This window comes from Heloderma suspectum, chromosome 6, assembly GCF_057233095.1.
Source record: "Heloderma suspectum isolate Gila_16-S chromosome 6, 16-S_ref, whole genome shotgun sequence".
NCBI lineage: Eukaryota > Metazoa > Chordata > Lepidosauria > Squamata > Helodermatidae > Heloderma > Heloderma suspectum.
The window spans coordinates 11,576,505-11,590,363 of NC_139463.1; the positions used below are offsets into that span (position 1 = coordinate 11,576,505).

General features: G+C 46.6%; 1 protein-coding gene across 1 annotated transcript in view; it reads right to left on the reverse strand.

Annotated features, from left to right (window-relative positions):
- LOC146340470 (uncharacterized) overlaps positions 1 to 13,859 on the reverse strand; it is a 191,822-nt gene that overhangs the window by 69,882 nt on the left and 108,081 nt on the right. Inside the window, 6 exon segments of the mRNA XM_084807236.1 lie at positions 2,600 to 2,755; positions 4,381 to 4,554; positions 5,341 to 5,418; positions 5,858 to 6,115; positions 12,116 to 12,293; positions 13,288 to 13,385. Coding sequence (XP_084663362.1) covers positions 2,600 to 2,755; positions 4,381 to 4,554; positions 5,341 to 5,418; positions 5,858 to 6,115; positions 12,116 to 12,293; positions 13,288 to 13,385 — 942 coding nt within the window.

Genomic DNA, 13,859 nt, shown 5'->3' on the forward strand with positions numbered 1-13,859 from the left:
ACACTGTGGGTAGTTAATAAGCCATGGAAGCTTATTAACCATCTCTGCACATGCCAAGTGTATGCTGCCCAATTTCCCTAATTACCCTCACTGGGCATGACTCTTTGTAATGTGCAGATCCAGTGAGAATAGATGGCTGGGGTGTTAGCAAACCACCAAGAATCAACACTCTTGGTGTAAGGTTGCTAGGTGGCTTGTTAACCACCCCCGCCAGCCACCTCATGCAGTTTACACATAATGACTGGGTTTGCACAACACTCTAACCCTCATTCAGTGGCTGAGTGTGGGTTGTTGTTGAACTGTGGTTGCTTGTTGAACTGTGGGTTAGCGTGTTGTCTGAACCCAGGACATTTCCACAGGGAGGCTTGTTAACCATGCAGTGTAGCTTATTTTTCTTGAACAAGTCAGCTTTTGAACCCATGGTTTGTTGTTGGGTTGTTCAGGGTGGTTAGCAAGTCACACTGCATGGCTAACAAGCCACCCTGTGGAAAATGTTGTGGGTTTGGACAACATGCTAACTCATCATTCCACAAACAATCCATGATTCAACAACAGCCCACACTCAACCACTGAGTGTGGGTTAGTGTGTTGTGTGAATGCAGCCAATGACAAAACAAAACGTACCCAGCAAGGGTAATTAGGGAAATGAGCTGGCACACGACTGGCGTGCATGGGGATGGTTAATAAACTACTGTGGCTTATTAACCACCCTCGTGTCATGCGAACCCATGTCTTCAACTTATAGATGAAAAACAGTTGACAAAACCAGTTAACTCACAATTATAACAATCAACAAACAACCCCCTTCTTCACTCCCTATGATGCAACCCCAAACCACGGTTGGGTACATGGCTTATTTTCCACATCCCTCCACATCCCCCTCTCCTTAATCGATTACACTGTAGGCCTGCAGGTAGGACCTGTGTTGTTGTTTTCTAATATTTATGCAATGCCTGGACATTTCTTTCAGTCTGTCAGTACTGCCACTTGTTAGATAGATAGTTTCTTTTAAAATGAGTCCACAGACCATTCACATTTCTTTACAAATAAAAGGAAAATGCACATGCATACAAAAATATATGCCTGTAATACCCACTTGTGTCTACTTCCCCACTTCTTTCTAATGCTTTCCAATCTATTTGCTCTCTTTCTTTCCCTTTCCCTCCCTCTTCAGGTTTGTCTTCATCATCTTCTCTCCTCAGCTTCTTCAACCACCTTTTCACTTTCTTGTCTTTGCCCTTCCTCTCTTCAGCCTTCTCTCTCCTCAGTTCCTTCTCTCCCTCCAACTGCCACCAACTGACTTTTCCTCCCCTTGATCTCTCTCAACGTTCCACGTCCCTCCCTTCACTTACCCTGCTTTCTATGACCTCATAGTGTTGGCCCAGCAATCCCAGTTTGGAAGAAAAAAAAGGGGGGGAATGTCAGAAGCTGATCTCACCAGGCTCTTGTAAAGTTGGTCAAGGTAAGGGGCTGTAAAGTGCCCTGTCTACTAAAGGTGCAATTGAAATGATAAATGATATCATTTATCACTTGGAGAGAGAGAGAGAGAGAGAGAGACCTGATTGGCATGGTTTCGACAGCTGCCAGCTGCCATTTTGAATATGCAAGCCAAGGCATGTGGGCACCATGGCTCGTTGTGTCATGCGAACCTGGGCAGCATGAGTTATGCAAGGGATAAACAACTGTCACATAACCCTAGAACAGCCCACAGTGGCTTGTCATGATGTGGGAAAAGGCTCAGTGTGGTGTAGTGGTTAGTGTGTTGGACTGGGACTCGGGAGATCCAGGTTCTAGTCCCCACTTGGCCACGAAGCTCACTGGGTGACTTTGGGCCCGTCACTGACTCTCAGCCTAACTTACCTCACAGGGTTGTTATGAGGATAAAATAGAGGGGAGGAGAACCATGTAAGCAGCTTGGAGTTCCTTGAATAAGGGGAAAAGGCAGGATATAAATGTATAAATAAATAAATAAATAAATAAATAAATAAAACATTGATTTGCTCATGAGTACCCCTAATTTCCCTTAACTGCCTGCAGGTGGAAGTAAATGTCACAACTTATTCAACTGAGCTGAGCTGCCACTGAAAATGACAAACCTGTGTGTCTTCCTCTCTATTCCTCTCCTCAGCAACATCTAAGGGATACTCACTACATGACAGGACATTAGGCTGTGAGTGTCCTGCCTGCAGCTGAAGAAGTAGGAAGGGAAATTCTCAGTGTTGATAATGTCATGGTAAACAATGAGTACCTCTAAATGTTTCAGAAGATGAAGGGGCATAACTGCTTTTTTTTTTTGGTGACAGCTTCGTGTCTGCTAGTTCCACTCTTAAACTCACGGCCTAGCTACAGTTTTCAATTTATGTCCAAGGGGCATGATTTGATTTTTCATTTGTTTGTTAAAATTCAAAGACAATTTCTCTTCATTTCCTCACAGACTGCTACAAATCTATCATCATCGCCACCACCCCTAACACCACCTCTTCCTCTCCTCCTCCTCCCCCCCCCCATGGCAAGTGGGGAATCCAATTCTTGCTTATATTCACATTCTCACCTCATCATGAAAAGTGATGTCCCTTCACTCCATATCATAATTTCCTACCTGGATTCTGGTCCAATAACGATCCCTCTGGGCAGAACCAGCCTTCCATGCATAAGCTCTCTGGCGAAGTTTGACCTTGGAGGGAACAGAACCAGCCAGCCACACACAGACGGCAATCTTGCACTGAGCTACCACCACGGTGGGCTAAAAAAGTGCCTACAAAAGGAAATGTGTTTGTTTAACAGGATGGCTGCCTTTCCTATTTCTAGCAGCCACCATCTTTCAGACTACTCTGTCTCAGGGCTCAAGAAAACAAACACACCAGGAACCAAGGTTCTAGTCTGCAGTCTTCTCCTTGACATTCTAGTTTTCTTTATGCAGGGAAAGTTTTCTTTGGGGATCATTCCAACATGGTAAAGTGACCATCACAAGGTAGATGGTCATAAGGAGAAGAAATGTAAAGGACGCTGTACACTGAAATGGATGATAGGAATGATATATAATAGTAGAAATAATAAAAAATATAAATAAATATTTATGTATAAATATTTCACCATCATTAGTATCTAAGCATGGAACTAGCCAGGTTCTAGCCAGGTTCTTTCTCCCAGCTTCCCACAGCTGCCCAAAGGAATCTCACCATGGAATCACTTTCTCAAAGCAACAGCAAATCGTGCTGAACCTATGAAGCAGTCTTAAGGCAGGGGTGAGCAGAAGGTAGATCTCCAGATGTTTGGGACGTCAACTCCCAGAAGCTCAGGCCAGCATGGCCAGTGATAAGGAATGCTGGGAGTTGAAGATGAAAACGTCTGGAGATATACTTTCTACTCACCTCAGTTAAAAGGAGTCCAATAGTCTGTATCTAGCACAGAATTGTCTGATCTGATTGGAAGTCTCTCTATAGTCTTAGGAAGCTAGGCTCTCCCAGCATATGTTATCTGGGATCCTTTTTCACTAGGGAGAAGTGTGACCTGCAACAAAATGTTGCACCATGCAGATAGTCATTCAGAGTTCCAGCCAGTCACCCATGCCCTCTGGCAAGATCCCATCCCCCACCCTCTAAATGGTTCTCCATCCCTCCAGGGCTGGCCCAAGACATTTTGCTGCCTGAGATGAAGGACAAGATGGCGCCCCCTCCATTCGATGTACAAAAGCCGGCTGGACTGGCAGATGAATCTGTCTTCCACACTAAAGATGGGACAACATTCCCCACTGAACTTGAAGGCAGCAGGCTAACTTAGGGGGCACAGAGTAGGTTGCAAGGCACACGGGAGCATGCTGCCTCCCTGCATCTGCCGCCTGAAGCGACTGCCTCACCCTGCCCAATGGTAGGGCCAGCCCTGTATCCCACCCCCTCTCAAGAGTCAGTCAGCATTCTGTGTCCACTGAGCACGCTCAATCCTCATTGGGCCGTTTTGGTTTTTCTCTTCCTAACCGTTTTTTTGTGCTTCTGCAAAACTCGGGGTTCCTCCAAGCCTGCTGTTAGCTCCCTCTTGCGGATGGGTGGTGGCGCTGTTTTGGCTTCCTGAGGATCCACACTGGGAGAACTGAGCTCACTCTTAATATACAGGAGGAGGAGGAGGAGGAAGATGGGGTCTGAACCTGAGATTTTTCTGCATGCATCGTATGTGCTCTGCTACGAAATCATGGTGAGATCACATGTGTTGATTTTGACGTCAGCAGAGCACTGAGATAGCTAATGTACTTAGGACACAATCCTATGCATGTTTAGACTGGAAAAAGTCCAACAGTTCCCAGCATTCCCCAGCCAGCCATGCTTTTTTCTGTCTAAACATGCATAGCATTGTGCCCTTAGACAGCTAAATTACTATTAGGCCTACCTGCAGGGCATGGAAAGGGAGAAGAGCTTCCCTGGGGGCAGACGTGGCCTCGAGGACAAATATCTCCCAGTGCCCCATCCGTTGGGTTGGCTAGCGTGGAGCCCCCAGTGCAGTAGAAGCCTGCGTCACAAGGGCCAGATGGAGCAGCCAGCTCTGAAGATGCGCAGTAAAAGCCTAAAGTGGGAGGGAGGGAAAGCATGTTCAGGATTTGTGCCTTTTTGAGTCTCCTCATCGGTACCTCCACTATCAATATAAGCCACCACAGGGTACATATTTATATATTTATTTACAACATTTGTATACTGCTCCACATCTAAAAGTTTCTGGAGTGGTGAACAACAAGAGATGAAATGAACAAGAGATAAAAAGAAGAATGAAACATGATATTCAAATTATTCTTTTAAAAACAGAGTGCCAATAACACTGAGGCCGGTTAACCAAGGAAAGCTTCCTAGAAAAGAGCTGATTTCCATACAGGGTTCCTCAACACGGGCCTAGTTTTGGGCTGCTAAAACCTTCCTGGTTCTGATATCTAAAATGAATTATGAGAATTCAGATGTGCTCACATGAATACACTTATTTTGGAAATAGGGCTTTGGGGAATTTTGGGGCCTGGATTAGATGTGTTTGAGCAGAGGAAAGAGCCAGGGGTGGAGAAGGAGTCTCCACAGGCAGGAAGAGGGTGGCAAGACAATGTATTTGCACAAACTTTTCTCTGGGAGATCCATGAGAGCTAGTAACATGGAGTGTTTACATATTTGTAAAATATTTACGTTTGATACCTTGCTGGTTTTACTAGCCACAGGAACATACCCTGTGGCTCGTAATGTGGACGGTGAAATCAAGCCCATCTCAGGAGACACCTACCTATGGTCTTCTGGTCTAGATAAAAGAACACGACATGGCAAGACTGCAGAAGACCAAAGGTTTGTTGTGCAAGTGAGGAAGAAATAAATTTACCTGGACTGCAAGGCACTGGAACAGAAGAACCCTCTGGACAAAATGTTCCTGCTTGACACATTCGGATTAAACCAGAAGCTTCGGCAGCAGATCCTGCTAAGGAAATGGAAAAGACAGTGCCTGAAAAGTTCAGAGCAGGCCTAGGTGAACTCTGTGCTACCAACATCCAAATTCTGCACCAAGAAAAGCTGAATTCCAGAACCTTTATAATTTATGCACATTTGCAACATTTCTCTCACATTGACTATTCTTCTATTATTATTATTTTTGGCAAGTTAAAATTTTCAGAGCAAAAAACTACGCCCCCTACAAAAATGACTCCTCCATCCCTCTTTTGGCTCAGCTTAATGCAGCCTTCTCCAACCTGGTGTCCAGCAAGGTAGGGATTATGGGAGTTGTAGTCCAACATGCCTGGAGGGCACCAAGTTGGGGAACGCTGCACTAGTTCTACAGTCTGTTTTTTTGGGGGGGTCATTTTTGGCCTGGGTGAAAAATCCACCCCTCCTCCCAGCAATACCATTGTGCAGTCAAATGTTCCCTTCAACTCCAGAGTGGTTACCTTGGAATGCTGGCTTGCCTGATGTTGACCCAGGTGGGCAGTACCATCCAGGCATGCAGGTGCCATCTGGGCTTATCAAGCCTGGCTTGGAGCAAAACTTTCCTGGGGGGCATGGCTGGCATTCAGAGACAGTCTTGAGGTTCAGAATCTCACTGTAGGTCCCCTGTGGACAAGGGAACTGAGTGGCAAACTTTGTATTCCGTGGGCAGTAATGTCCTAGATTGGAAAGGAGAGTGGTATTCATGACTAATTTAGCAGACTGGTTGAAAAACGCCTTTCTAAACGCGCAAGGCAATTGACATCAAACCAGAAAACAAAGACACACATACAAAAATGGATAATTGTACCAAAACGTACTTGGATTACATAACAATCCAAAAAAGTGATGTTAGAAAGGTTGCACAGAACATCAATAATGCCCAGGACAGGTTCCTACTTATCCATACAGTGAGATCACTGCCCTCCCCAAGGCCAGCTGAGGAGAAGAGGGGCTAGACACTTTACAGCTGTCCCCTCTTCTGGTTCTTCCCCCAACCTGATGGATCCTGGCAACCTTACCAGTCCACCCTCGGTGGTGCCGCTGCTGAATGCCAGGTCGGCCCAAAATAAAATCTCCCTCATCCATGATTTGATTGTGGATGAGGGGGCTGACCTGGTATGCATTACTGAGACCTGGGTGGGGGAACTGGGAGGGGTCACTCTCTCCCAGTTGTGCCCTCCTGGGTACTCAGTGCAGCACCAACACTGACTCGAGGGTCGGGGAGGGGGGGTTGCCGTGGTCTATAGGAATTCAACCTACCTCTCTAGGCTTCCTGCTCATTCGAGTGCAGATCTTGAGTGTTTGTATCTTGTGTTGGGTACCTGGGACAGATTAGGGATTCTGTTGGTGTACCGCCCACCCCGCTGCCCATCAAACTGCCTGCCTGAGCTGACAGAGGTGGTCTTGGACTTGGTGTTGAGGACCCCTAGGATGATGGTCCTGGGGGATCTCAACTTCCATGCTGAGGCTGCTGTATCCGGGGCGGCTCAGGACTTCATGGCCGCCATGACAACCATGGGGCTGTCCCAACATGTCATCGGCCCAACGCATATAAAAGGACACATGCTTGATCTGGTTTTCTTGACTGGGCAGGAGGATGGTGATCTGAAAGTGGAGGAATTAACATCTGTCCCTTTGTCATGGTCAGATCACTTCCTGCTGAGGTTTGGACTCCTGGCAGCCTTCCCTCTCTGCAAGCCTTCCCCCTATTAAAATGGTCCACCCCTGGAGGCTAATGGATTCCGATGGATTCCAGAGGGCTCTGGTGGATTTTCCTGCTGGTATGGCTGGTGCTCCTGTCGAAGCCCAGGTTGCTATGTGGCATGCAGAGATGACTCGGGCGGTTGACATGATCGCGCCCAAGCGCCCTCTCCCTCTGAGCAGAGCCCGGCCAGCTCCTTGGTATACACCTGAGCTGAGGGCAATGAAGCAAGAGGGGAGATGGCTAGAATGCAGGTGGAGGAAACTCATGCTGAGTCTGACCGAACACAGGTAAGAGCCCACTATCAAGCCTACTCTGTGGCGGTGAGGGTGGCAAAGAGACAGTTCTTTTCCACCAGCATTACATCTTCTCAGTGTCATCCAGTGGAGATTTTCTGAGTGGTTTGCGGCCTGTTACATTCTGGGCCAGAGAGATGGTGGAACCCTCGGTGGCATGCTGTGATAAGTTTGCAAGGCACTTTGAAGATAGAGTTGCTCAGATTCGTCATGAATTGGACACCACGATTAATGCAGTTCCATTGGTAGAGGCATTCAGAGCACCGTCTGGTCCAGTTTTATTGGATGAGTTACTGAGGCCTGAGGATGCGGACAAAGTGCTTGGCCAAGTCCGATTGACCACTTGTGTGCTTGACCCTTGCCCTTCATGGCTTATTAAATCAAACAAGGAGGGGATGTCCGGTTGGGTCCAGGAGGTTGTAAATTCCTCCTTGAGAGAGGGAGTGGTGCCTGCCACTTTAAAACAAGCGGTAATTAGACCACTCCTGAAAAAGCCTAACCTGGACCCAGAGGAAGTTAACAATTATAGGCCAGTGGCCAACATCCCCTTCCTGGGCAAGATCCTTGAGAGGGTGGTTGTAGGACAGCTCCAGGCACTGTTGAATGAAATGGATTATCTAGATCCATTTCAATTGGTCTTCAGGCCTGGTTTTGGAATGGAAACTGCCTTGGTCGCCCTGTGTGATGACCTCTGCCGGGAGAGAGACAGGGGGAGTGTGAGCCTGTTGACTTTCCTGGACTCTCAGCGGCTTTCTGGATAGGTTATCTGGGTTGGGAGTTGGAGGCACTGCACTGCAGTGGTTCTGCTCCTACTTGGAGGGCCGATTCCAGAAGGTGGTGCTGGGGGATTATTGCTCTGTGCCATGGCAATTGTGCCATGGGGTTCCACAGGGCTCTGTTTTATCCTCTATGCTGTTTAACATCTACATGAAACCGCTGGGGGAGGTTATCCGGAGGTGTGGGCTGAGGTGCCATCAATATGCAGATGACACCCAGCTCTACCTCTCTTTCTCATCAAACCCAGGTGAGGCAGTGGCTGTTCTGAATCAGTGCCTGGGCACGGTTATAGACTGGATGAGGGCTAATAAACTGAAACCCAATCCAGACAAGACGGAGGTACTGTTAGTGGGTGGTTCGTCTGCCCGGCTAGGTGATATTCAACCTGTTCTGGAGGGGGTTGCACTCCCCCTAAAGGATCATATTCATAGTTTGGAGGTGCTCTTGGATCCAGAACTGTCACTTGAGGCACAGGTGAACTCAGTGGCACGGAGCACTTTTTATTAGCTTAGGCTGGTATACCAACTACGCCCTTATCTGGACAGAGATAGCCTAGCTACAGTTATCCATGCTCTGATAACTTCTCGTCTGGATTACTGCAATGCGTTATACATGGGGCTGCCTTTGAAAATGGTCTGGAAACTTCAGCTGGTCCAAAATAGGGCAGCAAGATTGTTAACAGGGACTGGTCTGCGAGCTCATATTACGCCAGTAGTTTTCCAGCTGCACTGGCTGCCAGTCCATTTCTGGGCCTGATTCAAATTGCTGGTATTAACATTTAAAGCCCTTAACGGTTTGGGGCCAAGTTATCTGAAGGATTGCCTCCTCCCAAATGTGCCTGCCCGGACCTTAAGATCATCGTCAGCGGCCCTTGTCCGTGAGGCCCTGCCAAAGGAAGTGAGGCAGGTGGCTACTAGGAGGAGGGCTTTTTCTGCTGTGGCACCCCGGCTCTGGAATGAGCTCCCTAGTGAGGTTCGCCTGGGACCTACATTGTATTCCTTTCGGCACCAGGTGAAGACCTTTTTATTTTCCCAGGCATTTTAGCTTTCTAAACTTTTAGCTTTGCTGTTTTAAATCTGTATTTTAAACTCCTGTACTGCTGCTAGGTTTTATTGTGGTTGTATTGTTACATTGTGGTTTTAATGTTCTATATATTTTAAATTGTTTTATTGTGTGCTGTTTGATTTTGGTTTTTGTGAACCACCCAGAGAGCTTCGGCTATTGGGCAGTATAGAAATAAATAAATAAATAAATAAATAAATAAAATAAATCACTGCCCCCCCCCAGCTGAAATCTCACCCCCCCCACACACCAATCCATCAGGGGTGCAGTTAGGTAATTTTAGACTCTAGATATAATAATGTTAATAGACTCTACACTCTAGTCACAGGTTTGGTTTGTTTCTGATTGGTTCTGGCTCAGCTTATAAGTGGTATTGTAGCATACTCTTATATGTGAGCATGTTCATTTCACATGTAACATTTCACATGTTAAAATCTGTTTATATATGTATACAGTATGTGTGTGTGTGTATGTATGTTGTTGTTTATTTGGTCAGTCGCTTCCGACTCTTTGTGACTTCATGGACCAGCCCACACCAGAGCTTCCTGTCAGCTGTCACCACCCCCAGCTCCCCCAAGGTCGAGTCCGTCACCTCCAGAATATCATCCATCCACCTTGCCCTTGGTCGGCCCCTCTTCCTTTGGCCTTCCACTTTCCCTAGCATCAGCATCTTCTCCAGGGCATCCTGTCTTCTCATTATGTGGCCAAAGTACTTCAGTTTTGCCTTTCATATCATTCCATCAAGTGAGCAGTCTAGCTTTATTTCCTGGAGTATGGCCTGGTTGGATCTTCTTGCAGTCCAAGGCACTCTCAGAATTTTCCTCCAGCACCACAGTTCAAAAGCATCTATCTTCCTTCGCTCAGCCTTCCTTATGGTCCAGCTCTCGCAGCCATAGGTTACTATGGGGAATACCATTGCTTTAACTATGCGACACACACACACATATACACTTTTTTAAAAAATTAAATCTATAAATGTATAAACTGGATGTGCTTTTGGTGGTCATTTGTTTTGTTTTGGAGTGCTTAACAGTGTTACGGGTAGGAATGGACAGGCTCTTTAAATGGTAATGTGTATTACTTCACTTACTTTGAAATGTGATATGCCAGGTCTGCTGCATCTTGGGGTCCCTGGACTTTTGCCCCAGGGTCCTACCATGACAGCACCACTACAATCCGTGTCAGGTGGCTAGCTGATATGGGCTGCCTTTACACTAAAGAACCCCCCCCCCCAGTCCACCCATTCTGAAGCTTTTCTGCATTTATCCCAGGATCCCAGACAGTGGCCACATGATTGCTGAGAGGGGAAGCTTTTAATGTTCAATATTCCATAGACTTCAATAAAATAACGCCATCTAGCGGCTGTCTTAATCGCATTCCATTCTGAGTTTAAAAAATGGTTCATTAGTTCCGGATCTATTTGAGACTGAAAAACCAGGAAATACCTCTGGATGTACCGTGGAGGTTAACAATGTCATGAAAAGGACCCGCAAACTTCCATGTGAAAGAGCCTATGATGTGGAAGAGTGGCATTCAGTGGAAGAAATCAATTGCTTTCTATGAGATTAAAGTTCCTGTACAGCAGCTCTGGTGAAAGCAGGAGGGTTCTGAGCAATCAGAGGCAGCTCCATACATTCCAGCACAGCTGGCCTTGACCTCTCTGCAGATATTGAACCTGGAGCAATGTTTCCTGCACTGAGCAGGGGGTTGGACTCGATGGCCTTATAGGCCCCTTCTGGCCCTACAATTCTATGATTCTATGGAGCTTAAGCAATGATGACTCAGCCTTTCTACCACCACTGAGCACTGGTGGTAGGGAAACCAAACATGACCATCAGCAAATATTTCCTGCATGTCAATAGGCCAAGGAGATCACATAGTGAGGCTTGATTCATGTAAGAGCTTACTGGTCAAGTTTGTGCAACATTCTGAGCAACAGGGGGCTCTTCTGCTCCTTGCCACAGATCTGCCATGCTTTGCTATGCTTCATCACCTCCAGCCTTGCTCTCCTTCTGGATTGCTCCTTTGATTTGGTAGGGGCAGGGTCTAACACAATTAGGAATGTGTGAACCCACCCCTGTCTGGGTGCTCTGGGTGCCCCCCCAACCTCTGCACCCGGTCACTGGTCCCCAGACCATGCTTGAGCCCCTCCTGCACTTGGCAAGCAGCCCATACTCACCCCAGCAGCCTTGTTGAGCTCTGCGGGCACCATTTTTTTTAAAAAAAAATTGCAATCACAAAAATGCGCATAATTACATGTGTGCAAAATGCACAGTTTTGCAAAAAATGGCATTTTCACACACACACAAATATGCACATTCGCAAAATGCACATTTTCGCAAATACGAAATATGAGCATTTGCAAAGATGCACATTTTCGTGCATATGCAAATATGCGCATTTTTCCGATCACCATTTTATTTTTCAAAAAATGGCGACCACAGAGCTTGATGAGGCCATTGGGGTGAGTGCGGTCTGCTCACCGAGCATGGGCGGGGGAGAGCGGGGGGAGGGGCTCAGTGAGCAGGGCCTGGGGGTGCGGGCAGGGGGGGTTCCGCTGGATTCCTGGATGGAATCAGGTGCCCACACCATCCCTAAACACAATGTCAGGGAAAGTTTTGTTCATGCAGCAGCAAGAAGATGTATTCTGAGCTTTGCCAGGGTGCAGTGGATCATAGTAAGGACTAACTGTCCTGGAGCATAGCAGAACTTCAAGAAGCGTTGGTTCAGGCTTTAGGTCTCAGAGTAGTCTGGCCCATGCACAGCTAAGAAGCCTGTGGAAAACTAGAACACTCCAATTAAAAAGAAAGCTGGAAGGATAATTGTAGGGTTAAACTCACCTGCCAGACAGTTTGTCAAGTTAGCAGAACCAATGTCACAGTAAACACCTTCTGGGCATTCCAAACACTGCGCCAAGCCCCAGAAGGGGCTGTAGCTCCCTGCTGGGCACGGTTGTGGCCTGCCACTCCCCATCACACAGTGATAACCAGGCGGGCACTGGCCCCCTCTGCTTGTTGTCTGCAAATATAAGTGCACAACACCATTGAGGAAGATGTTGAAGCCCCCAGTGGGAATTAAAGTGGACAGACAAATTTATGAAAGATCCTACGTGACCCAAAGTCTAACACGTGGCAACTTTGGTTATCAGAATCCTGGACTGAAATCCCACAACAGCTCTGAAAAGTCACTGGGGAGTCGTAGGCCAGTTGTTACCTCTCAGCCAAACTACCCTAACAGGTGGTTGTGAGAATAAAACTGTGCTCTGAGCTCCTGGCAAGATTTGAGTGTAACATCTGTCTGTCTGATCATCTATCTATCTATCTATCTATCTATCCATCCATCCATCCATCCATCTATCTATCCATCATCTATCTATCATCTGTCTATCTGTCTATCTACAGTATCTATCTATCTATCTATCTATCTATCTATCTATCTATCTATCTCAAGCATCACTTCTGAATTCTTCTGGATCCATTCTGTTCATGAGTCACTGTTTGAAAAGCCACATAAGCAATGATCAAAGCCCAGCATGAAAAGAGGTGTGCAATACCCATTCATTTCAAGAAGTTAAGTGTAGTCTGTGTTTGGATGGTGACCACTGGATTTAGGGCATTTTATGGACGAGAAGGAAGGGACCCTGAGGACTTGCACTGGTAATTTCAGAAGAGGAACAAGCAGGAAGAAATTCAGACAGCCAGGTGGTTGCTTTTTGTTTTTCTTTTTTGGTGTGTGTGTGTGTGTGAGAGAGAGAGAGAGAGAGAGAGAGAGACTTCTCCCCTGACATCGTAGCATTTTGGCTTAGGGCTGATGTGGACTTGACAGTATAAATAACAAGGAGGCAGATAGAAAGTGGCTTCAGACTAGCAACGAGGCCACCTGATGCTTTCTGAGATCAACTGAGTGGGAACCAACAAACGAAGTGGAAAAGTCAAAATTAAATGTTTGTTCTACATTCCTCATTCCATCTCTAACATTCTCACAACATGAGCAATATATCAACATAGCTTACTGGTGCAGGTCTTGGGGAAACAGCTCCTCCACTGCAGTAGAACCCAGGATCACAGAGACCAGAAGGAGATGAAAGCCCGGTCCCATCACAAAAATATCCTGGAAGGAAACAAAAATATTAGAGAGCTTCTAAGACACTTGGCTGATGGGCATTAACAAATGAAACCAAATGAATCCGTACAAGTCAAAAGCGTGTTCTCTGCTGCCCCAGAGGCGGGAATAGATCTAGGGAGCTTAAGTTATAGGAGGGTAGATTTTGTTTGGACATTAGGAGAAACTTCTTGACACTAGGAATAGTTTGACAATGGAACCAATTAGCTGGTGGGTGGGCAGGAAGATGGGTTTCCCTCGCTGGGGGTCTTCAAGCAAAAGATGGGCCGCCATCTGTTTGGGATGTTCTAACTTTAGCTTTCCTGCATCAATCAGTTGAACGAAGTGGCCAACAAGGTCCCCTCCAATTCTATCATCCTATGATGTCAAGGAGCCTATTGCAGGGGGGCTGGAGAAGAAATTGCTATGAACATGAACATGCCATGAAACTACTTTATGCCAAATACCACTGATCCAACCATC